Source organism: Cavia porcellus, unplaced genomic scaffold, assembly GCF_034190915.1.
Source record: "Cavia porcellus strain 051 isolate PalLab524CR breed Dunkin Hartley unplaced genomic scaffold, mCavPor4.1 scaffold_25, whole genome shotgun sequence".
In the NCBI taxonomy this organism is placed as follows: Eukaryota; Metazoa; Chordata; class Mammalia; order Rodentia; family Caviidae; genus Cavia; species Cavia porcellus.
The window spans coordinates 6,736,332-6,759,143 of NW_026947508.1; the positions used below are offsets into that span (position 1 = coordinate 6,736,332).

General features: G+C 49.1%; 1 protein-coding gene across 3 annotated transcripts in view; it reads right to left on the bottom strand.

Annotated features, from left to right (window-relative positions):
* Mtor (mechanistic target of rapamycin kinase) overlaps positions 1 to 22,812 on the bottom strand; it is a 108,257-nt gene that overhangs the window by 78,763 nt on the left and 6,682 nt on the right. For all 3 annotated transcript variants that reach the window (XM_003471204.5, XM_063235511.1, XM_023565752.2), the window contains 14 exons: positions 22,527 to 22,661; positions 19,159 to 19,434; positions 18,971 to 19,079; positions 15,787 to 15,973; positions 14,731 to 14,859; positions 13,593 to 13,837; positions 11,995 to 12,210; positions 10,971 to 11,176; positions 8,172 to 8,294; positions 7,484 to 7,573; positions 7,276 to 7,368; positions 6,482 to 6,616; positions 6,139 to 6,268; positions 4,656 to 4,906 (listed from right to left, as the gene is read on the bottom strand). In XM_003471204.5, coding sequence (XP_003471252.2) covers positions 4,656 to 4,906; positions 6,139 to 6,268; positions 6,482 to 6,616; positions 7,276 to 7,368; positions 7,484 to 7,573; positions 8,172 to 8,294; positions 10,971 to 11,176; positions 11,995 to 12,210; positions 13,593 to 13,837; positions 14,731 to 14,859; positions 15,787 to 15,973; positions 18,971 to 19,079; positions 19,159 to 19,434; positions 22,527 to 22,661 — 2,325 coding nt within the window. The remainder of the gene's footprint in view (positions 1 to 4,655; positions 4,907 to 6,138; positions 6,269 to 6,481; positions 6,617 to 7,275; positions 7,369 to 7,483; positions 7,574 to 8,171; positions 8,295 to 10,970; positions 11,177 to 11,994; positions 12,211 to 13,592; positions 13,838 to 14,730; positions 14,860 to 15,786; positions 15,974 to 18,970; positions 19,080 to 19,158; positions 19,435 to 22,526; positions 22,662 to 22,812) is intronic.

A 22,812-nucleotide genomic window follows, 5' to 3' on the forward strand; every position in this document is an offset into this window, starting at 1 on the left:
TAGCACTCGAGAGGCTGAGGCAGGAGGATGGCAAGTTTGAGTCCAGTCTGCAACTTAGCAATCTAGTGAGACTTGTCTCAAAAATAAAAAAACTAGAAACTAAACAAAAACCCAGCCAGGTGATTTGAGAAAATTAGAAAATTATATTGTGACCCAAACAGTACCCGTAATTACAGAAACATATATCAGATATACAAAGTGTGGTAGAGAAATATGGTATATCCTTAAATTTTTAAAAAACTTTACTGTGGTAAAAAACACATTGCTATTAATCCTCCCAATATTCTTCCTCACTTTCAAAATTTATCCTTCACTCGTTCACTGTCTAAAGTAATTCTAGAAGACTTCTTTCATGTGTCTGGTGGCACTGTTTGGCCGCCCTCATGTTACCTTTCCTGATCACCTTGATTTTGCGGGGCGCCAGACCCAGTGACGGGGGTGGGCGAGGGCTCCCCGCAGGGTTTTCACGAGCCTGCCTGTTGTGGGCTGGCACTCCCCAACAGCATTGGCCATATTTTTTACCACACCTTGGAAAGACTCACAAAAGAGGGCTCCCACAGTGGCAAGAATGACGAGATGATTATGGTCAAGAGGAGGACTGATAGGGGCTGGGGATTTAGCTCAGCGGCAAAAGCACCTGCCTCGCAAGCTGGCAGTTGTGAGTTCGATCCCTGGTACTGATAAAAACGAAAAAGACCAAAAAAAAAAAAGGGGGAGGGGACTGACGGCAATGTGTCTTTTCCTGTAACAATTTTTAAAAATTTAGTCATTCACTGACATACCTGATCACCCTGTGCACATACACGTTTATAACAATGAACGGAGGTGGGGTGGGGTGTGTGATGGTAGTTTCTAGGGTCTTGATTCATTATGTTGAAAACCTGAGACACTGATGAGTAAGGTAAAGAATGTGCATAAATGCCTTTGCTGCATGATCTATACTTTCAACCTAAATACTTGAGTACATAAAATTCTTGACACTGCACACTCTTCTTTTCTGTTTTTAGAACTGAAAATCGAATTCAGGCCCTTGAGCTCACCAGGCAGGCGCTTGTGCCGCTGAGCTACATCCCCAGCTCTCTCATAAAATTCTTAATAGGTGGTTCTAGCTGCTAAACCCCAAAAGGAACAGAATTCAAAAAAATCTCCATTTTGTGGTCACTAATCAAACAAGGGTCCCAGGAAACAACCACCTCCGAGCTCTGAAACACTCAGGGGAAGGGGTGACAGGGTCTCTGCAGTGGCCCATCAGGATCACAATGTGTGACCACCTGACTGCCCTTCACACGGGAAGCAGGGGATCATCCAGAACACACGTGTCCCCTGAGTGCTGGAGTAGTAGGCATACAATGCCACCGAGTAGGTATTTCTTAATAAAGGAATGGAATCTAGATTCACTCTAGCTTACAGCAAGTTAGGACAGTGTAAAGATACAGTCAGCCAAATCCTGAATGGGAACCTGGAACAGTGATGTGAACCTTTCAGAACTTTCAATGAAATAGCCCTGTGCAGCACGCATACCACAGGGTCACCACTGCTGCTCTACAGCACAAGCCACCTAATTTCTCTTGCCAACACGTCATTTAAAAAATGTGCAAGTGGGAAATAGGGAATTATATTAATCAGATGCCACATGCAGACTTTATGTGCATTCTGATTAGAATAAAACAAATTATCTACTTTATGATTGAGATAATTGCATTATAAAATGTTTTTAAAAATTAAAAGTGTCCCACGAATAGAGGCAAAAGATTGAAAAAAGAAACACCTCAATAAAGCTCAAGAATACCGAAAAGACAAAGCAGGACAAGAAGCACTAAACAAAATGGTAGCCAGGCATGGTGGTGCACGCTTGTCATCTCAGCACTTGAAGGCTGAGGCAGGAAGACTGCTGGGAGTTCAAGGCCAGCCTGAACCACATAATGAGACCCTGTTTAAAGAAAAAAAAAAAGAGATGGTAGAAGTAAACCCAAGTGTACTAGCAATTACAATAAATCTAACTGGACCAAATGACGGTTTTAAAATTGTATTAAAAAATTAAACAACTGAAAACTCATGCATACACATCATACATGCATGTATCTAAGAGTTCCAGTAATACTTTACAAACAACTCTAATGCTTGCCATTAGAAGATACAGGCAACTGATAGAGAACTGCTTAAAAACATGTAATCTAGCTGTAGTATACTCAGATTCATCCAAAACAAAGTCACAAGACAGTTAAAAAACAAAAACCATACATTCTTCCCCCAAACACTGGTATGGCTATATTCATATTAGGTAAATAGAGGAGGAGCTCAAGTTTAAGGCCAGCATGGGCAATGCAGGGAGACCTTCTTCCTCAAAAAAGGGTCATCTCACAATGACGAAAAATTCAATTTATCAAGAAGAGATAATTTTAAATTTGCATGCACCTAATAATATAACCTCAAAAATATATAAACAAAATAGACCAAACTATAAAAAATTAATAAATTTACCACTAGAGGATATTTAATCCACATCTCTCCATAATCAACAGATTACTAATTAACAGATTAAGCCAAAACCCCAAAATAACAAGGACACAGAGGATATGAACATAGTAACTAATAAATTCAATCTAACGACATACGGAGGACCCTGTGCATAACATTAGCAAACACGCACAGTTCCCAAGTACACAGGAAATTTAGGAAAATTGATCAAACACTAGACCATTACAGCAGTTTCAGTGAACATCAAAGAATCATAACCACAATGCAATTGAGTTAGAAATCAGTATCACAAAGAGAAATTGAAAACCTTCTAAGTTTGCAAATAAAATTCTCACTCCTAAGTAACTTAAGGGTGAAGCTAAGACCACAATAAACGATAGAAAATATTGGCTCCTGAACAATAATGGAAATACACTATTATTCAACAGTGAAAGAAGAAAATACTACTGACACGTGACACAGCAGGAGTAAATTCAAAAGCACTTCGTCAAGTGAGAAAGTCACACACAGAAGAAAACGTCCTCTACGATCCCAAATATTCGAAATGTTCATTGATGCAAACCTACAGCAGCGGAAAGCAGAGCGGCTCGCGCCACAGACGGCGGGAAGAAGAAAACAGGCAGCGGTTCCGGCTGCGGTGACAGAAATCTTCTAAAATTAGATTGTTAGTAATGATTGCTCAATATTGTACATGTGTTTAAAATCAATGAATTTTACGTTAAGGAAAGGTAAATCTATGATATGTAACTTTTACCTCAATCAAGTTTTTTAAAAGTTTGGAATGAAGCTTATAGTCCCAAAAGACTTCATTAGAAAAGATTGACATTTAATGACCTGATGTTTCCATAAAAGTTTTTTTTAAAGCAGAACAAAGAAAATGTGAGAAAATAATAAAGAGCGGGTTAATGAAATAGAAAACAAAGATACAAGAGAAAACAAAGGCAAAAGTTGATTCTCTGAAAAAAAAATTTCTGGCAAGAAATTAAGATATAAAGGAATAGTGTGCTATTCCTTTGTTAGCTTCATGACAATAAATTTTATCACAGATAAAATCAATAGTTCTGTAAAACAAGAAAAGCTAAGCAGATCTTTGAGCCTGTTAAAACCTACAGATAATTATGTTTGCGAACATAGTTGCAAAAATTCTAAATTATCAGATATAAAATCAATACTAAAAGTACACGATAACCAAGATGGTTTACATGCATCAAAGTGACACGATCTGTGAGCACACGGAGGGAGGAATCATCTCCTCAGAGGACGAGCTGTGTCCCAGGAGCTCTAAGAAGGCTGGCATGCACCTGTAATCCCCGCTACTTGGGAGGCTGAGGCAAGAGAAGCCCAAGCTTGAAGCCAGCCCGAGCAACTCAGGGAGAGCCGATCTCAAATAAAAGATAAAAAAGGGACGGAATGTAGCTCAGTGCAAAGGCCCAGGGCTTTATCCTCAGTACAATGAAAATTTAAAAATAAAAACATAATACAACTGGGGGTCTAACTGTGGTACGGTGCTTGCCCAGCGTATGTGAGGCCCTGGACTAAACCTCCTGGACTGCAAAGAAACAACACAGCCAACAGCAAGGTTAAGCTGTTCACTGCAGCTGCGTCTAACCAGCACTGGGACGGAGGCCCACGGTGTGCAGATTAGAGATCTGACAGGACAATGAAAACATCACACCACCTTTCTCCGTTTGCCCTTTGGTTAGACTATGAGACCACCTAGAGGGACAGTCTGGGAGAACTTATCCTAAATTATTATAACTGACATCAACTCAATGAGGTTGACAGGCACAAGTGTGCCATTTAAAATGAGCTGCAGGCCAGGTGTGGCGAGCCACAGTCCCTGACAGTTGGGAAGCTGAGGAAAGAGGATCCTTTAAGCCAGTGAGTTTCAGAGCAGCCGTGCAACACAGCAAGATCTTCCATTTTTAAAAAAATTATACTTCTGTATTCCAGACTCCAAGTCAGAAAACAGAATCTCTAAAAACATACTGTCTCCTCTCATGCACACCTTTCAGGTGCCCCAGGGGAGGAACCAGGAACTGGACTGAACCAACCATACACCTGCGAGTTGGGGGAGGGAAGGCACTGGGCTCAGCGGCCGGCAGAGGGCAGTTGTGGGGAGCTGAGGCCCAGGCCCAGGGCAGAGAGCAGAGCAGGATGGCGCTGGATGGACTTACTTCCCGGATGGCCCCGTCACAGACCCGGATGACATTAAGGAATGTAGGCATGACCTGGGGCAGGAACTGCACACACTTGAGCCCCAGGGACTTGAAGATGAAGGTGATGGCCTGGACAACCATGGTGTGATGGTGAGAGAGGGACTGGTCCCGGAAGATCCGCATCAGGGCCACCATGGACACGGCGGGGTAGAATTCATCCAGGGGCAGGTTTCCCATGTTGACCAGCATTTCACTGGTGCTGTAATCAGCTAGGACCAAGGGATAAGGTGAGTCATAAACTATTCTGGCATGATTCTCACATTAGGCAGGGCACGGTTAACAGCAAACAAAAACTCTCCTCAAGGTCACTAGCGTCCATCTGGTTCTCCCTCATCTGTTCTGGCCTCCCTGGGAGGACGAGCTCTGTTAGGAGCGCTGAACGGGCCCACCGGCTGAGACCAAACGCGCTTTGGCTTTTCTATGACCCAAACCACCGAAGCCTGAAAAGTACACTATGGGTTTTCCTTTAAATTGCTATGTTAAACTTAGCTTTGCACCACTTATAGTTCACAACTTTGTAGCTAAAACCATCAATAAAAATAATTACTTCCCCAAATGAAAGTAAAGGGAATTAAATTAGGCAAACATCTGTTTTGCAGCTGCCTGACCCCCTAGGGAGTTCAGATGAGCTAGCAGGCAAACGCTCCCTGACCGAAACAAGAGGATCTCAAGGTCTCCGCCTGGGAGTATGAACAGGAGGACAGAGAGGATCAGAGCAGGTCAAGAGAGGCCTGCTGGGGCCCAAGGAAGGCAGGACCCAGGCTTGGGTTCCACTCCTGACCACCTAGTGGACAACGTCAAAGGCACACTTCTCTAACACTCAGAAGAATGAATTAACTAACCATAGGTCAAACGCTCAAGGCATTTAGAAACAAATTATTTTCTTTTGAGAAAATAACATTGTGCTAGCATAGGTGGGACAGCCACTGTGGAGCCTTCACTTTGAGAACCAGGAGTGCCCTGGGGGACAGGGAGCAACCCAGGAGACTTGCTTATGTCCCACCCCTCGCCCCACTTTCTCAGACTACTGGTCAGTAACGAGGGGGTTCTGGGGCCAGATCTTACATAGGAAAGAAGAGCCCTGGATTTCTGAGAGCTAGGAGTTTTTCTATGCCCTGAGGCTTGCTTCAGGGCTCCCTATTAAGGTACACACAGTTTAATTATATTCTTTTCATTCTGTGGTGGGGGGAGCTACAGGAATAAAATCATCAAAGAGTGAGAGATGGTCGGAGGTGATGAGGCTATAATTCTTATCTTTTTTACTGACACCAAGGAAAGGTACAGACTCAGCCTGGACAGACGGGAGATGACTTCTCATTCAGAAGTTGCTAATGAGCCAGCATCCTGTAATTTTGCTATCCAGCCCAACACTTTCTCTAAGCATGGCCAGTAAGAGCCCTGAGTTAAACTTGGCAAGACTCTCTTGGTTCCCCCGACTTACAGGAGTCCTGACTTGACTTGGATTCAGACAGGCTGACAGCAGAGGCATCCCGGGACTGGTCAATCATGCCGATGTTCACTTTGTGCTTGTAGGGATCCAAAGCCCCTAACAGTCCTAACACACGGATAGCCTGATCGGAAAGGGGAGAAACACAATGTTTATCACACCATCTGGTTATGACGGGTTGCACAGAGACCCCTTTCATGTTCCGTAACCCCCAGTCGTCCCCAGCGGCCAGCCACACGAGCAACATGGAGAAGGAAGCCGAGCCTGTCCACTCCACGGCCTTCTCTCTCCGCTCACTTAGCGAAGTCTCTAAGGACCAGGTTCCCATGCTCCCTACCTCTCTCCGCGTGCCCTGGTTCTGCTCAGTCTTCAGAAAATTCAGCAGCACCTCTAGCAAGGTGGGGTACTTCCTGTAGGGCTCCACCACATAGCCAGTGCTGGCCACCAGTTGCCCCAGGGTCCACAAAGCCACCTGGACAGGCAAAAGACCACATGGTTCCCCAGGCCAGTAGGGAGAAAGACAGCATGGTTGTCTTCCTCATGTCAAGACTGTCAGGGGTTATTTAAGAAAAGACGTGTCTTACAGACAGTGACTATGAACAGAAACCCTGAGAACTGCCGCATGAAAACATGGCCTGTCAAGTGCCAACCTACAATCGCTGGGTCACGAGGAAGAATACCCTCGACTTTCTGAGAGGAAATACAAAGTTCTTTCATACCCCAAGTGGTTAACAGGAGACTCACAAGGAAATTAAAATTACTCTTAATTTTAGCCCAGCCGTCCAGTAATGTCCAATGACAGGGACTCGCGAGCTGGAGTTACTGGTCCTTGAGGTCTAGAGCCCCGGCTTTCTCTCTCCCTCCAGGAGCCTGATGCGTGGCTCTGATCAGATCACGGATGTGCGTTCTTTGGCACAGAGGACACGGCCTTGCTCGGCCCTGATTCTACTAACTTCAGGTCAAGATGACAGCTAACTTTGGTTCCAAGTTATTCTTCTGTTTACTTATTCAACAAATACTGTCAAGGACCTATCCTGTGCATGCGTTGGCTGGGCACAGTGACCTGAACAGAAGACCTAGGTCCTGGCTTCTGGGGTCTGTCCTGTTCCGTTCGCCAGCAGTGGCACTCACCTGCCTTTTGGCCAACAGAGAGGAATCCTGGAGCATGTCCATGATGATAATGAAAAGCTCATCAACCCACTTCCTCATTTCCAGACCACTAACCTGAGAGGAGAGAGGGAGGCGGGAGGTTAGAAATGATGGCGTTTAAGAAGTATTCTAACTTCCGCCAAGGTCAGAGTTTCTTTCCACACTGCAGGAAAAGCAGGTGTCACCTTACCTGGGCCAGTTCTCCTATTGTGGCCAGGACATTATTGATCACGCCAGGGTTCGGATCAGGGTCTGGATCTTTCAGTTTCAAAATTAAAGCCTACAGAAAGAAGGAATGGGAAAAGGAACACAGATTAGAATCTATGTGACATATTTCTTTTATTTAAGTAAAATTTCCCCAACAGGATTAATGACAAATAAATTAGTTTTAGGTTTTATGAATCTAGGACTTTCCTAAAATGTGGATCCCCAAACTTTCCTTCATTGAGTACCAGTTTAATACCTGGAGAGCTGGGGAACACCGTGACTTCAAGACACTTTCCGTCCCTCCTTTAAACTGCATCTCTACGGTCAATCACCTAGATCCCCAACTGTGTTAGAAGAACTTCCTGACTGGAATGCACTCAGACTGGAAGCTTGCTTCAGATTTGAAGACTCACTGTCCCTCCTGAGTGGGAGCTATTCTTCTCTCCCAGCACATTTAATGCTGTGCCTGAAGCATCCTATCTTGTCTGCTAGGGAGAGAGAACACCCTCCTGCAACTGGTGAGATTCTGGCACCCTTTCACTAGCTCCAAGAGCTGGGTGCAACTTTTAAAACGATCTCTGTTCAGTGTACCAGTGAACCAGTGCCACCTCCTAACCTCACGGAGACAGGACATCAGCACAGATTGTCGGTCTCCATCCAGTGTGTGTTACCTTCAGAATAGGCTCCATGTAGGGGCGGATGAGTCGGGGGGCATTGGAGACCAGGTGCCCCAGCATGCGGGCACTCTGTTCCTTGATTCTCCCGATGCCACTGTGCTCCAGCTCTGTCAAAATCTGTAGGGGAGAAAGGCTAACTGTGGTAGAGGGTGTTGCAGAGCGACTGTGTGTCAACACAGAAAATGTGTCAGAGAACTAGGGGAAGGAACCAGACAGCCCGGCGGACTGAATCACTGCTAGGCATTCAACAGCAAAGGACATAGTGCAGGAACACAGTAGGCTCGGAGACAGCTGTGCTGGAAGTGGTTTGAAACCAGCTCCTCCTCCTTCTACGACAGCGCCCAGAGGTTCCACAGTCCTCTCAAAAGCATGGCTTTCACCAGTGCAGCACAGGCACATAAAGCGGATTAGGGTTTGCCTAGAGGAGGAATGAAGAGAAGGCTCCCTGGGAGAAAACTCTGCGTGCGGACAGCAAATCAGTCGGAGGAGCAAGAAATCCTGACACAAGAATCGAAGTACATTTAGAACAGTCGTGAGGCTGAGAGAAAGGCCGACGCTCCGTAGCTGTTTAGGGCGCATCTAGATAAGTCCAGAGTTAAGGACTGCGCCAATACAGTCCCCTTGGGCCTCACTGAGCAGAAAGAACGCCTGTGTTCTGACGGGCGCCTGTGAACACCAGCGCAACGGCACACCTGTTCATGGCACACAGACAGAGCTAATTTGCTAGAGACAGGCTTACAGCCCGCTGAAGTCGCCAGAAGGAATCTGGGTGTCGAGAATGTGAACATCACAAAGCCCAGGTTAACCTGGCTTCCTGGAGCAGGCGTCTACAGGGCACCAGTATATTTTTATCTTTGCTTACTGATTTAATAACCCTGATTTTCTGGATCCTGTTGACAGCCTGTTGTTGCTCAGTCATAGGGGTGGCAGCAAAGAAAGGGCTGCCGGCAAGGAACCGCGCCCCAGGAGCAGAGCCCAGTCGGGGGGGGGGGGGGGGTGAAGGCCAGGCCCGAGGCCAGACCCGCAGCACCCTGACCAGCAGCAATGCCTCCCAGCAACCAAAGCCTTGAGAAAAGGCCACAGGCTTTCCCAACACCCCAAGCTGCACTACTTCATTCAAGAAAATCATTATCAAACTTAATTTTTAGCACTGAAGATGGAACCCAGGGATGCTCCCCAGCTGAGCTACATCCCCAGTCCACCTCCCTTCTTAAAACTTTTTATGTTGAGACAGGGTGTTGCTAAATTGCCCAAGATGGGCTTGAACTTGTAATCCTCCTGCCTAAAAATGAAAAACAAAAACAAAAAAGTTAAAATTTAGAGTTTCAAGGGCTAAACCCAGTATATAATAAATTCATTCAATGGCTCCTTAGAATCAGAAAAATGGGGCGTCCTGATAGCTGACTGCCAGCTCGAGGGGACAAGCGCCACGTCTGACCTACTCCCTGGGCACTTCCAGCACCAGCAGTCCTGGAGCATAGCGGAGCTCGGAAGCCAAGACAAGAAGCACTCTGACCTCTTCACCAAGAGATGCTGCAATACCAAGCTCATTAGCACAGTTTGCATTCAAAGGCTCAATGACGATTTCTTTCCTTCCCAAGGCTTTCGATATCTTTAAAAGACTTTGCCGCCCTAACATGGGCCAGCAGTTGAAAAATAAAATACTGGGCCAAAAACTAACTACCAACATAAATATAATTTTTTAATTTGTTGATTCAAAACATTTGCAGCCACTGTTAACCATGAAAATTATGTATCTAGTGTAAGTTATATGTATTAACGATTATCTATTCTTAAATTCTCTTTTTTTTTTTTTGGTATCGGAAATCAAACTCAGGGCCTAGCACTTGCCAGGCAGGTGCTGTGACACTCATGTGTATCCCCGGGCCTTAAGTTCTTTTATATTACAAGAATTGTATATTTTAAAAGAAGCCCTGGAAGACGGTCAGGAAGTGACGGCAAAGTGGGGACAGGGGATGACTGTGTCAGCTGTAGAGGCCCAGGAGAGGTAGATGGAAATAACTTGAGGCATGAAGGACTAGAGCAGAACCCCACTGACACTGAGCCAGCTTTCAGCAGGAACCGAACATCCTACTAGATCTAGAAGCAAGCAGGGCGTGGTGGCTCACGCCTGTAATCCCAGCACTCGGGAGGCTGAGGCAGGAGGATCCTTGGAGTTCGAGACCAGCCCGGGCTACAAAGGCCAACTTGACCTGCATAGTGAAAACCCGGTCTTAAAAAGGATGAGGAAAAAAAAAGCAGCAGCAGCAGCAGCAATGGCAACCTATCTCCTCCAGGCTACCGGGTAACCTGGCATGTCCTTATCTAAGAATGCAAGCTGGGGACCCCAGAGCAAGGACAATGACTATGGAAAAACCGCTGAGCCACATCCACATGTGTTAAGGCTAAGAACCACGGTCCCTGCGCTTGAGCCAGTGTGGTAAGAGGGGCAAGAGAGGAGGAGGGCAGATGCCAAAGCCTGGCACCACCTAGTAAGCGGGCACACAAGGAGGCCAGGAAAAGGGATTACTGGTGCCTTGCCAGGAAGAAGAAAGAGCTGCGTGACAGGTTGGCCTAGTGTCACATGGACAAGCCTCCTGAGCTGCCAGCCTCAGAACTGCAGCTGCAAGGCTAGGAAACAGGCGGACCCTGGCAGCCAAATGTGGCTTCATTCAGCAGGCACCGCAGTCTCTCTCCTCTTCCCCGTCCTCAGCTCTCCCTGTCCACAAAGGGCCCAGTGGGAGTCCTCCCCCGCCTGGCTGGGGGCCTGGAGGTCTCACCGCCGCCCGTTACCTGGATGAGCATCTTGCGCAGGAAGGGCATGACGAAGGCCGGGTTCATGCTGCTGAGCCTGCCCACGGTGCAGATGGCCAGCTCCCGGATCTCAAACACCTGATCGTTCAGGGCCACAAACAGCGCCTGCAAATTCTCTGCCTGGGCCAGGTGTGCATCAAAGCGCTCATCCAGGGACGCCAACACACAGTAGCGGATGTCGGGGTCTACAAAAGCAAGAGAGCCTTTGAAGCCATCGCTCCAGTCCTTTCCCAGCCTGCTGGGTGGCTTCCAGATCCCTTTCTCTCATCTAATGTCTTTTTCATCTCTTTGCACAGGACAGAAGGCAAAAGAATTAAAGACAGGGTATCTTATCTTAGAGTACGTGGACATCAGCTTTTATGGTCTATTTTTTTTGAGACAGCATCTACCTATGTAATTCAGGCTGGCTTTGAACTCACTACGTAGCCCTCGCTGGTCTTTAGCTCACAGCAATCCTCGTGCCTCAGCCTCCTGAGCACTGGCATTACAGGCATGCGATACCACACCTGCTGAACATCAGCTTTTTGAGGGTGAAGCTCTATAGAGAGGTCATATAATAAAACTGGCTGCTTCCCACTGCCCTGAACCTTCACTCCCTGTCATGACTGCTGTCTAGCTGTCCCCACAAGGCCTCATGCACCTTTAGACGGGGCTCTTTCAGAGGCAGCTAAATCTAGAGTGTGATGAACTCTTGGTTCAGTGCTGGCATTAAGGGTGGGTGACGCCCGCTTAGTCCACTGATTAGATTTGGCATCGCCCTGATCCCAGCAGTCTGGATAAAAGGGCAGAAAGAGGCTTGTTTCCCTCTCCCTTGCAGCTTTTGCTGTCTTCCACCACCATGAACGGCTGTCCCTGTCATGTGCCACCCTGCCTTGGAACCAGCTGAAGATGGACCGAAACCTCTGCAAACGGTAAGCTAAATAAACCTTTCCTCCTTTAACTTTGGGTGTCGGGGTATTTTTTCTCAGCAATGAGACACTCTACATCAGTCCGTAAACTTTACCGGGGTCGGTTATCCCAACCACGAGCAGCTTGCTGAGCACGTCGGCCACCACCTGCACTGCGGTCTGGCTCACCACGTGAGCGTGGCCGCTGATGAGGTGGATGGAGGGGGTGAGCAGGCGGGAGCAGGTGCGGGCGGCCTCCATGCGGATCTCCTTGTGCTCACTGTTCAGGAAATGATCCGCACAGTGGCGGACAAACTGGGTCAGGGAGTGGCCTGCATCCAAAACCAAAGAGAACAGGATAAACCCTGCTGCTCCAGCCAGGCAGGGCAGTAATTTGCTAGCTGGATTTTTCATTTGGTAGCTACTTGTTCATTTTCAACGAGGTGTTGATGGAACTTCAAACTCTTAACAGATGCCTTTCGGCAGCAAAAAGGCAGAAGGGGAGGATGAGGGGGACAGGGAGAGAAAAAAGCCACCTACTTCTCACACTTCCAAACCCTTTCTAAATCCCATTCAAAGAAATTTTTTTTTTTTTTGGTACCAGGGATCGAACTCATGACTTCATGCTTGCCAGGCAGGCGCTTATGCCACTGAGCTGTATCCCCAGTCCCAAACAATATATTTTTTGACCCAAACTCAAAACAATTCTAGATCAAGTTAACCTCATCCATTTTAGTTCTCAGTTTTAAACACCAAAAAGTGTCTGATGTAGACACTATTGATTAGGGATAAGTTATCGTAGGTATTAATCCACTTAAAAGGAGGAACTGTGCAAGAAGACCACAGGTGGCTTTAAATCTCCAGACAGCAGCGGGGTGTGGTGCGCATGCCCATAATTCCAGCACCTAGGAAGCCGAGGCAGAAGGATCGTTTGTAGTCAGCCTGGGACACATGGGAGTTTCAAAGCCAGCCTGAATTACACAGTGAGACTGTCTCAGAAAAACAAGGCAGAAGTCTCCAGGCTGCAGTTTGGGCTTTTTGTACTTGCTTATTTCCCAGCAGTCGTGACCAGCCTTAGTTATGCATCTTAAATTTCAAAAGTATCCATTTTTGCTCTCAAAATAGATCTCCCTTGTATGTTAATGTAGCTTTTTTTTTTTTTTGGTCTGTTTGAGACAGGGTCTCTCTATGCAGTTCAGGCTGGCCTTGAGCTCACTTTGTAGCCCAAGCTGGTCTTGAACTTGCAATGATCCTCCTGCCTCAGCCTCCTGACTACTGGGATTATAAGTATGTGCCACCACACCTGGTCTCAGTGTGGCTTTACCTACAGTTTAGAACTCCAAACTGAACTACATCATGTAACACTCTTGGACGTCACACCACCCTGGGAATGGAAACACCCTAAATCCTAGCTTATGCATTTTAAAGTATTAGATACCTCCTCAGCTAGAGGGAAGTGGGAAGCATCTCTGAAGTATTGTTTCCTTAGATCAATGCATACTTTCCCTGAACACCATCTGCCCCCAAACTCAGCATGAACAGAGAAGCAAGCAGCAGGCATTAACTGTGGAAAGAGCTTGGGAAGGAGGTGCCTACAGAATCCATGCCTGTCCTGAAGACACTGGGGAGATCCAGGAATCCTAGGTCCCCCATCCCTCTTCCCAGATGCCCAGTGTTAATCACTATCTTGGCAAGAGTCACTACAATCTCTTACCTTCAAATTCAAAGCTGCCAAGAGTTCGGAGGGCAAGAGTGATGCTGCCCACATCACTGGCCTCAGGGAGGGTGGCAAGGCCAGGGGAGGCCAGCTGGTGGGCCAGGCCCTTGGGCATGCCCGGGTGCCGGAGGGGTTTGTGCATAAGGACCAGGGACAGCATCTTCAGCAGCCCATCCTGGATGTCCTTCTTCAGCTGGGGAATCTGGCGGCTCAGGTCGTAGAGCACTGCGGTGAGGGCAGGGCTGAGGGGAAGGAGAGTGGTCACATGTGCGCCAGGGCAGGCTGCCCCTGCAGGGCTGGGGAACAAACAGCCCTTCCTGCCCAGCAAGGGGGTCTCAGGCCTCTCCACTGCTTGGTCTTTAAAGAATAAAGGGTGCTACAAAATAGTCATGAGGGGAACCCTCTTAGCATGGTCCCAGACGTCAGGCCCATCTGTGTCTAGTCTTTACCACAGGAGAAACCTGCTGATGTAATTCAGCCACTAGAGGAGGCTGAATCTCACCAATGTTAGAAAAAGATCAAGAACACCATCCTTGTTTAACTGATGAAGAACTAAAGCTTAGGGACTTAATTTCTATAAAACTATAGCTACAAACATTTATTAAATACTTCCTATAAACCCAGTTACATGAACTCTTTCGTTTAATCCTGAACACTACCCCACACGACAGGATTTTCTTTCTTTTTTTTTGTCTTTTTCGTTTTTATCAGTACCAGGGATGGAACCCACGACTGCCTGCTTACAAGGCAGGTGCTTATGCCGCTGAGCTAAATCCCCAGCCCCCAGGATTTTCTATCATGCCCACTTTCCAGATGAGAAATCAAGGCTCAAAGAAATAACTTAATCAAAACTGCAGAGCTAGGGCTGGGGATTTAGCTCAGTGGCATAAGCGCCTGCCTTGCAAGTGCATGGCCATGAGTTTGATCCCCGATACTGGGGGAAAAAAAAAAAAAAACTGCAGAGCTAGCCAGTGATGAGACTGGAATTCAAAATGAGCCCGTGTGTTCAGTCTGAGCTCTCCAGTCTCCAAATCAATATGCGAGCAGCCACACCTCGCTCCTCCAATGCGGTCACATCACTGTGGGCGACCTTGAGCTCAGTGAGACAGGACAGGCTTGGCTTTCTGTCACCCACCTCAGTCCCACTGCCAGCATGGGCTCCAGCAGCTCCTTGATGTCCTGCTGGATGCCTGGCCCCATTGCTCGCGCCAGCATGCTGATGCACGTGAACACTGTGGCATCCACCTGCATTGCCTTCTGCCTCCTGCACAGAAACAGAGTGGCTGGGTTAGACACAGTGACATTCTGTGATGTCCTACCAGGAGACCACCTTGGGCCAAGTAGGCAGGTTGCTCAGGCAGGGCCAGCACTGGTGGGAGCACAGGTCCTCCTTTAGAGACGTGCATGTTTATAACGACCGTCCAGCAGATGGCAGTAATGTGTCTCAGCTGTCTGCGAAAGGGCCCCTTTCTGAATTCAGACCGAAGTGCTACGTGAGGGACAGTGTACCTCTGACCAAGGTCCCCACTTAGGAAGCAAACTGGGCAATGCGCTCATCAGGGCTGAGAGGGCAACGCACAGCCATCACACTGCAAAGAAGCCCTTCTTCCCCTGATGAGATGGCTGGGCTGAGGGTGGTGGCGCCTCATTAGCTCCCCAGAGCAGTCCTTACCAGTAACACAGAGAAATATACACAACACTCAGCCCTGTTAACACTGACTTCCTAGCCTGAGCCAGGACACACTGGCCTCTCAATCTGGAAGGTGCTGACGGTTTTCTCATGTTTTATTCACTGAGAGGCTAAAGAGATGGAATAACTTCAACTTTAGTGATCAGGGTAAAGACACCCTGCGAGGTCCCTTTAGTTTGGGTCAACGATTCCTGCTTTAGTTCCAGCAAAAGCAGACCGCTGAGTGTCTGAAGGGTCCCTGTACACGTTAATGTTGAAAAGTCTTGGCACCCGACATGCCCTCAGGTCTTCAGCTTCCCCAAACATTTTCCCTGTCGTCATAAGGGAAGCGGGGAAGGGCAGAGGCTAGAAGCCAGCTGAGGACGTGCGGTTCCTCATGCAGTCTGCTATGCCGAAGCGTGAGGAAGCAGGGCTGGGCGTAAGCTCCATGGGGCTGGGCTGGAGCATCCCTGCTCTCCACTCGAGTGGAACGGAAGGAGAGGTCCCAACAGAGACACTCACTTGTGGGCAAAGTCCTTAGGAGGCAGCGCTGCTCGGATGATGTCCAGCACACGAGGCAGGTAGACCTTAAACTCTGACCTCACAGCCACAGAAAGCAGTCCCAGGGCTTGGAAAGCTGCAGTACGCTCCTTCTCCTTCTTGACACAGCTCAGGACATGGTTCATGGTATCCTGAAGGTACTGGGTATCTAAAAAGACAGATGAGTCAAGGTCAGAGCTCCCACAGAACACACAAATAATAGGAACAAATCAGCCAAGTATGGTAGTGTGCGCCTCTAATTCCAGCCGTTCAGGAGGCTGAGGCAGGAGGACTGTGAGACTGAGGACAGCTGGGCAATTAGCGAACCCTGTCTTAAAATAAAAAGGGCTGGGGGTGCTGCTCAATGATAGAGTACCCCTGGGTTCAGCAACACTGCCAAAGAAAAAAGGAAGAGAAGGAGAAGGAAGAGGAGGAGGGGAGATAAAGCCTTTTGGGAAAGATGTTAAGAGTTTACAGGATGTGCTTTAACGGATGTCATACGCTAGATGATCACTCCCTAGATATGTCTTTTGGAAATATGAGAAATATTTTGTGCTTCCCTTTAAAAACAATCCCCAAACTTACAAGGCCTCCCAACGAGTATCACATGATTATTCCATTAGGGTTGCTTCTCAGGAAAAGATAGAAATATATGAAATACATGTTTAGTCAGGTGTGGTGGCACATGCCTGTAATCCCAGGAGGCTCAGGCAGAAAGGCCCAAAGTTCAAGGCCTGCCTGGGCAATTTATCAAGAACCCATTTCAAAATTTTAAAAGGGCTGGGCGTGTAGCTCAGTGGTAGAACACCCCTATGTTCAAGCCCCAGTACTACAGAAGAAAAGAAGGGAGAGAGAGTGGGTTAAAAATGTAGCTGGTTTAAAAACAAAGGTATTGTCTAAATTATTTTGGTTTTGTATTATAATGAAGTTTAAAGGCACATGGTATACAATTTGCAACTAGGCCATTCCAGTCAGCTCAGGCCTGGAAATCACTCTGCTATTACCTAGAGGTTTTTGCTACACTTACAGTAAAGAGAGTGAGATTTAGTTTGCAATTTGGAAAGCCACACGTGTACACCAGCATGCCCCGAACAGGAGCGTTTCTCCCCTCCAGGCTGGTGCTCCCTGCTTCCTGTCCCCCTCGCGTCCCTTCTTGCCCACCCACACCTACGAACACTTATGTGACCGTGCGGGAGCCAAGGTCACACATCCACTGGGACGGCACCGGTGCGGAGGACTCCAGAACACACTCGGACAGTGCGCCAGACTCCCACCCAGCACATTCCTGCCTTTGCTCCTACGGAAGTGTCTCCTCCCACAGCCGTGGGCACACGGCAGGGCACACGCTGGGGCTGGGGAACAGAGGACCGAGCAGGGTAGAGCACACAATCAGTTCGATCCAACAGGGGAAATGAGTTCCTTACGTATATGGGTTGCATTTCTGCAGGAAAAGCTTGAGTCCAGATTATAATTCCCTTTTCTGGATTTAGCATCCTAAGTACAGGACAGGAATCTGACACTGAAGATTCCAACCCGGTCTTAGGTTCAAGCACTGACTTCGCACTGAAAGGTTTACACAAATGGCTCTTAGGTTCAAGCACTGACTTCGCACTGAAAGGTTTACACAAATGGCTCTTAGGTAATGAAGCATGGGAGGGGGGGTCTCCCCAGTCTAAACTCTGACATGTTATTTATTTATTTTTTTTTTAGCTTTTTCGTTTTTTTTTACCGGTACCAGGAATCGAACCCACGACTGCCTGCTTTCGAGGCAGGCGCTTATGCCACTGAGCTAAATCCCCAGCCCCTCTGACATGTTATTTAATAAAACAATAAACCCACATCAAAAGGACGGACCCAGGGGCCCTCTTGGTATCCTGCTGCTGTGCAGCCTTCTGAATGTTTCACGGTAACTGCTTCCACAACGTGCCAGGCTTTGATCAAATTTGGCCTAGTTATTAGTTCCTTTTGAACTACAGACTTGCAACCAAGATCATTTAAAGTGCTGCTGAGCAGGGGCAGGTCTGGCCGTTAAGAGCTGCTGGGTACCAGTTGGGAAGAATGGAAAACTGAAAAAAAAAAAAACTCCAGGTGACTTCCATTCTGTCACCTGTCCCTTGTCCAGTGATTTTATGTGACTGTCTCGTCTTTACCTAACATGGTCTGCTCCTTACACTCAGCCTGCTTAACAGCTCGCCAGGGGCTTCTCCCGTGACTTCATCTGGGCTGGGTGCTGTGAAGTGAATCTGTGCCAGGGAATGGTCGAGGGAATGCCTTCCCCTTGGGTGCCTGCTTCTCATTTGGTCCTGAATGCTTAGTAAGCACCATGGTGAAGTACAAAGATGTGTGAGATGGGGATGTCCCACACTCACCGAGTGCGACAAGAAGACATTAAATATGAACAGACAACTGGATATAACGCACGCTTCTACCTCATTTCCACAATAGGCTTGAAGAAGCTCCAGGAGGCACTAATAATGCAAGAATGGTTTCCACATATTGGTGCCCACTCTGCCACGCACTAGAGTAGGAACTCAGACAATCATGCCATGCATTGGACAGGCAGGGACTGTAATTGTAATTTTACAAGTCACAAAGTGGGGGCCAAGGAAGAGCAAATAACGTGTCCGAAACCTTGCAATTAAGGACTCAGGGAGGACTCACCCTAGATCTGATGCCAACACCCTTCTACACTGCAATGTTGCAGAGAACATTTGCAGCCGGAGCAATCTAGGCCTGGTCATGGGGAAGCAGGCAGCTGACTGGGCCAGATTCCACAGCTGTAATTCCCACTGCCACTGAGGACAGGCGAGAACATGGGAGTCCACAGCACAGTCTGCCTCTGGAACACCAGGCCTCCCTTCCTACTGGTGGCGAGGCAGCTGGGCGGTCACAGTGGCGGCGGCAGAAAGGTCACTGCCCCGCAGGCTGCTGTTGCACAGGCTCTGCCTGAAACTGCCCTCCTCGGGTCTCCACCTATGTACCCATTCACTGCCACACACACTGTGCTTGGCCTGGACCTGCCCCCCTCCCTTCCCACTCTGCGTGTCCTGTCTGACACCTCAGATGTTAACTGAAAACTACGCACACTGCAAAGAATCCAGACCCTGCACGTGCGGTCCTCGCAGTGTGAGACACAGTGTCCTGGATTTTCCTCAGACATCCTCACCTGTGAAGGCGGAAGGTCGGAATGCGGCCAGGCGGGGCAACAAATTAAGGATTGTCATTTGGATCAGCGAGTTCTTGCTGTTCCTGCATTTCAGCACCCACTGGCACACCTGGGGGAGGAAGGAGAACGGGTTGGCAGAGGAACCCAAGTGGGGAGCCCAGGGCGGGTGGAGGGACGCTGGCATTCACCTGGTCAAACTTCTCCTCCATCAGGTCCCGGCAACACCGGCTCTCCACCAGGGTGGGCTTGGCTGGGCTGGGGGAAGCCCCGAATCCCATGAGGCCCTGGTGCGAGCTGTACCCCAGCAGCCCCACCAGGGCGTTGGACTGCTGGGGCTGCACGGCCTGGAAACTGGTGAAGGGGGTGATGTGGCGAGGCTTCGTCCCGAAGCCCATGAGGTCCTTGCAGTACTTGTCGTGCACCAGCTGCTGCTGCGTGATCTCTTCCATTTCTTCTCTCAGACGCTACACGGGAGGAAGGAGGGGAAAAAAAAATAAAATCAACTTTACTTCCAGCTAACATTCGGCCAGGGCACTGCAGAGTGTACAGAACACTACTGTGCTTCACCTTGAGGTCTACTGGTCCCCAGCCTGGCAGGGGACCTGGTTTTGTTCTACAGCGGGCAGGAGAGCACCCCCACTGAACAATGAGGAAGCTGCATGGGGGCTGCAGCTGCCGGGAGCTCCGGCCTCCCTGCCAGGTGTCTATAGACCTAAGACCATGGCACGAGGGGGTGGCAGCCCCGTGCCAGCATCATCGTGTTAGGGAAATCCTGGTCTCTATCTTATCTCAGAACCCTAGCCCACAGGAGGGCAAGCTGCCTGGAGAACTGTGTCACCCTTTTCCCAAGGACGGCTTAATAACCCATCTTCCCACTAAGAAAAGCCTGAAACAGTCTTCTAAGCTTCCAAACATTTGGGTGGGTTTTTTTGTTTTGTTTTTTGGTGTTTTTTTGATGCTGGGGATCCAACTCACAACCTTGCATTTGCCGAGCAGGCACTTACGCCCCTGAGCTAAACCCCCAGCCCCCCAAACATTTGTTGACACACACGTACATTTTTCAGGAAGTCCTGCCCACCAGTCTCACCAATGTTACCAATGGCTTTCGGCCGCTAAATCCAAAGTTTCTGCCCTCATCTCATGGGACACATTCAGTGTTGCACCCCGCTGCTCTCTGCTCCCCCTGGAGACCCTTTCATTCGCGGCCTTCTCGACCCCAGCCTCTGGCTGCTTCTTCTCATCTCCCTCGGCTCCTCTTCATGTCCTGACCCCAGACTCACAGAGCCAGCTTTTCCCCCACCACACTGACTGCTTTGATTCTAAACCAGTTTTGTGACTTGAAACAACATCTATCTGCTAGTGACTCCTAAATCTGTGACCCTGTTGCCAGCCAACTCATACATTGAACAAGCAGCTCAAACCTAACGTTTTAGCCAGGTGTGGTGGTGCACATTTGAAATACCAGCACTCGGGGGGCTGAGGCAGGAGAACTACTGCAAGTTCAAGGCCAGCTTGGGCTACAAGATGAGTTCAAGGCCAGCCTGAACTGCATAGTGAGACCCTGTCTCAATGAAAGCAAAAAAAAAACCAAAACACATGTTCACAACCAAATCCTGACCTCGCCTCCAAACCTGCCTCCTCCATGTCAGCCTTTCTCTCCTAGCACATGGCAACTGCATCCTTCTGGCACTCAGACCAAACATCCTCACTGCCCCTTCTCGCCTCTCACTTCCCACCCATCGGCAAATCCGCGGGCCTGTGACCCGGCTGTATCAGCCCCATAGCACGCTCTTCCCCAGGCACTGGGGTGGCTTCCTGCCTATCCCGTCACGCCTGTGCTCAATGCTTGTCTGCACACATGCTGTGCCCCGGCCCTGCCCTGCCCTGCCCTGCCCTGCTGGTCTTCACGGCGCTGTTCACTGTATCACTGATCACAACAGGTTTTTCCTTATTTGAGTACGGGTCGCCTCCGCCTGCCAACATGGGACCTGCTTTGTTCAGTGCTGCCTTAGTCTGGCTCACAGAACATGTTCCAGATGCACAGTAGGTGCTCATTTGGAGAATGAATGAACACATCATGAAATTATAATTTTTACGTTTGAGTAGGTCCTCATGATTAAAGAAGCACCTTTCTGAGAACTACTTCACTTTTTTTTTTATTTTTGTCTTTTTCCTTTTTATCGGTACCAGGGATCGAACTCACTGCCTGCTTGCAAGACAGGCACTTATGCCGCTGAGCTAAATCCCCAGCCCCAAACTACTTCACTTAAATCTGATATGCTACGGTGTTAGGTGAGGTCATCCTGTCTTACTGGGAGGAAACAAAGCTGCCTGGGCTACAGCGGAAAGCACCATTTCAGTCTCAGGGAAGAAACTTCTGAGCATGGCAGCTTACAGGACGCTCACCAGGCAGACAGTGCTGAGCTGGGCACTTCATATACATTTAGGAGACCCCTAACAGCCCAACAAGGTGGGAGAGGGCCCTATGAAAAGGGAGAAAAGTGTGGCTAACGGGGTAGTCACCTGCCCGAGGCACACAGTGTACAGAGCAGGAGCAACGGGGACAAATGCCTCTCCATGTTGGGTGCACTGCCCCACCTCCAGAGCACAGCCCTGAGCAACGAGTGCTGCATCTGTTCAAGCAGAAGATGACCTGGGAAGAAATGCCACACTCAGGGGTCCTCGCAGAGGTCTCACAGGTGGAGCTCGGCCTCTCAGGCATTCTGAATCAGCCATCTCAGACCCTGCACTGCCACCCCAGTGAAGCCACCACTGTGCCCGCCTAGACTAGTGCTATAGCTTCCTGCGGCAACTATGACAATGCCACCTGGAACCAGAGCCCCGCTGCCCGGAGGCCTGGCTGCTGCTGACAGCTTGGCACCATGCACGAGGATGCTGCCACCCAGTGTCACTTCCCTCTCTTGTTCCCTCAAGGTCAGAGGCGCATTGCATGCTCAGCTCCCGGCTTCTCTCCCAGACCATCTCCTTCACCTTCGCAAGCTAACAGAACCTCAGTCCTCACACCCACTCCCACCTCGCCATGAGCTGTCCCCCAGCAGCCCTGGCTGTTGGAAACACAGGACGCCACACCAGTCCCCTGCGTGTGCAGCTCTGGTGCTTGGCCCTGCAGTCGGAGTGAACACTGGGGTTCACTGGGAACCCCCGAGGCCTGTTCACTCGCCCTCTCCCCCTCCCCCTGGCCGAGTGCCGCAGCTACAGCTCTCCTCTCTCCAGTTCAGCGTGTAAAGCTCTCTTCCACCCAGAGCCTCTGCCTAGTACTCAGCCCTGGTTAGCCACAAGGCAGCCCCTTGGGTCACATGGGTCTCACTCAGTGGCGCCACCTCAAGGGGTCCTGCCCTGACTCTCCATCTACCCACCTCTACCCCAAACACCCCCAATATTTTTCCTTGTTTTATTTCCTTCCGGGAACCGTTGCCACCTGCTGACTTGTTTCCTGTCCGTTTCCCCCTGCACACTAGCAACACCACGGGACAGGATCCCTCCATGCCTGCTCCGAGGGCACCTGCGGGCCTGGGCTCCCTCCGTGGCTTCTCACCTCTCCCTCCATGCTGCTGATGCGGACCAGCTCGTTGAGGATCAGCAAGGCGCCGTGGATGCGATCATCCCGATTCATGCCCTTCTCTTTGGCCAAGGTCTCGTCAAACCCTTTCTCTGCTTCTTCAAAGGTGTGCTGTGCCGAGAGACAGAGTGCCCTGATTACCCGCGGTCAAGGCGAGAGAGAACACGGGCCGAGCCTGCCCACCCCGGGTTCTGAGGCGTCACGGTGCCTGCTTGGTCTCCTGGGCAGCTTTAACAATGCTACCGAGCCCTCCTGTTCAGTT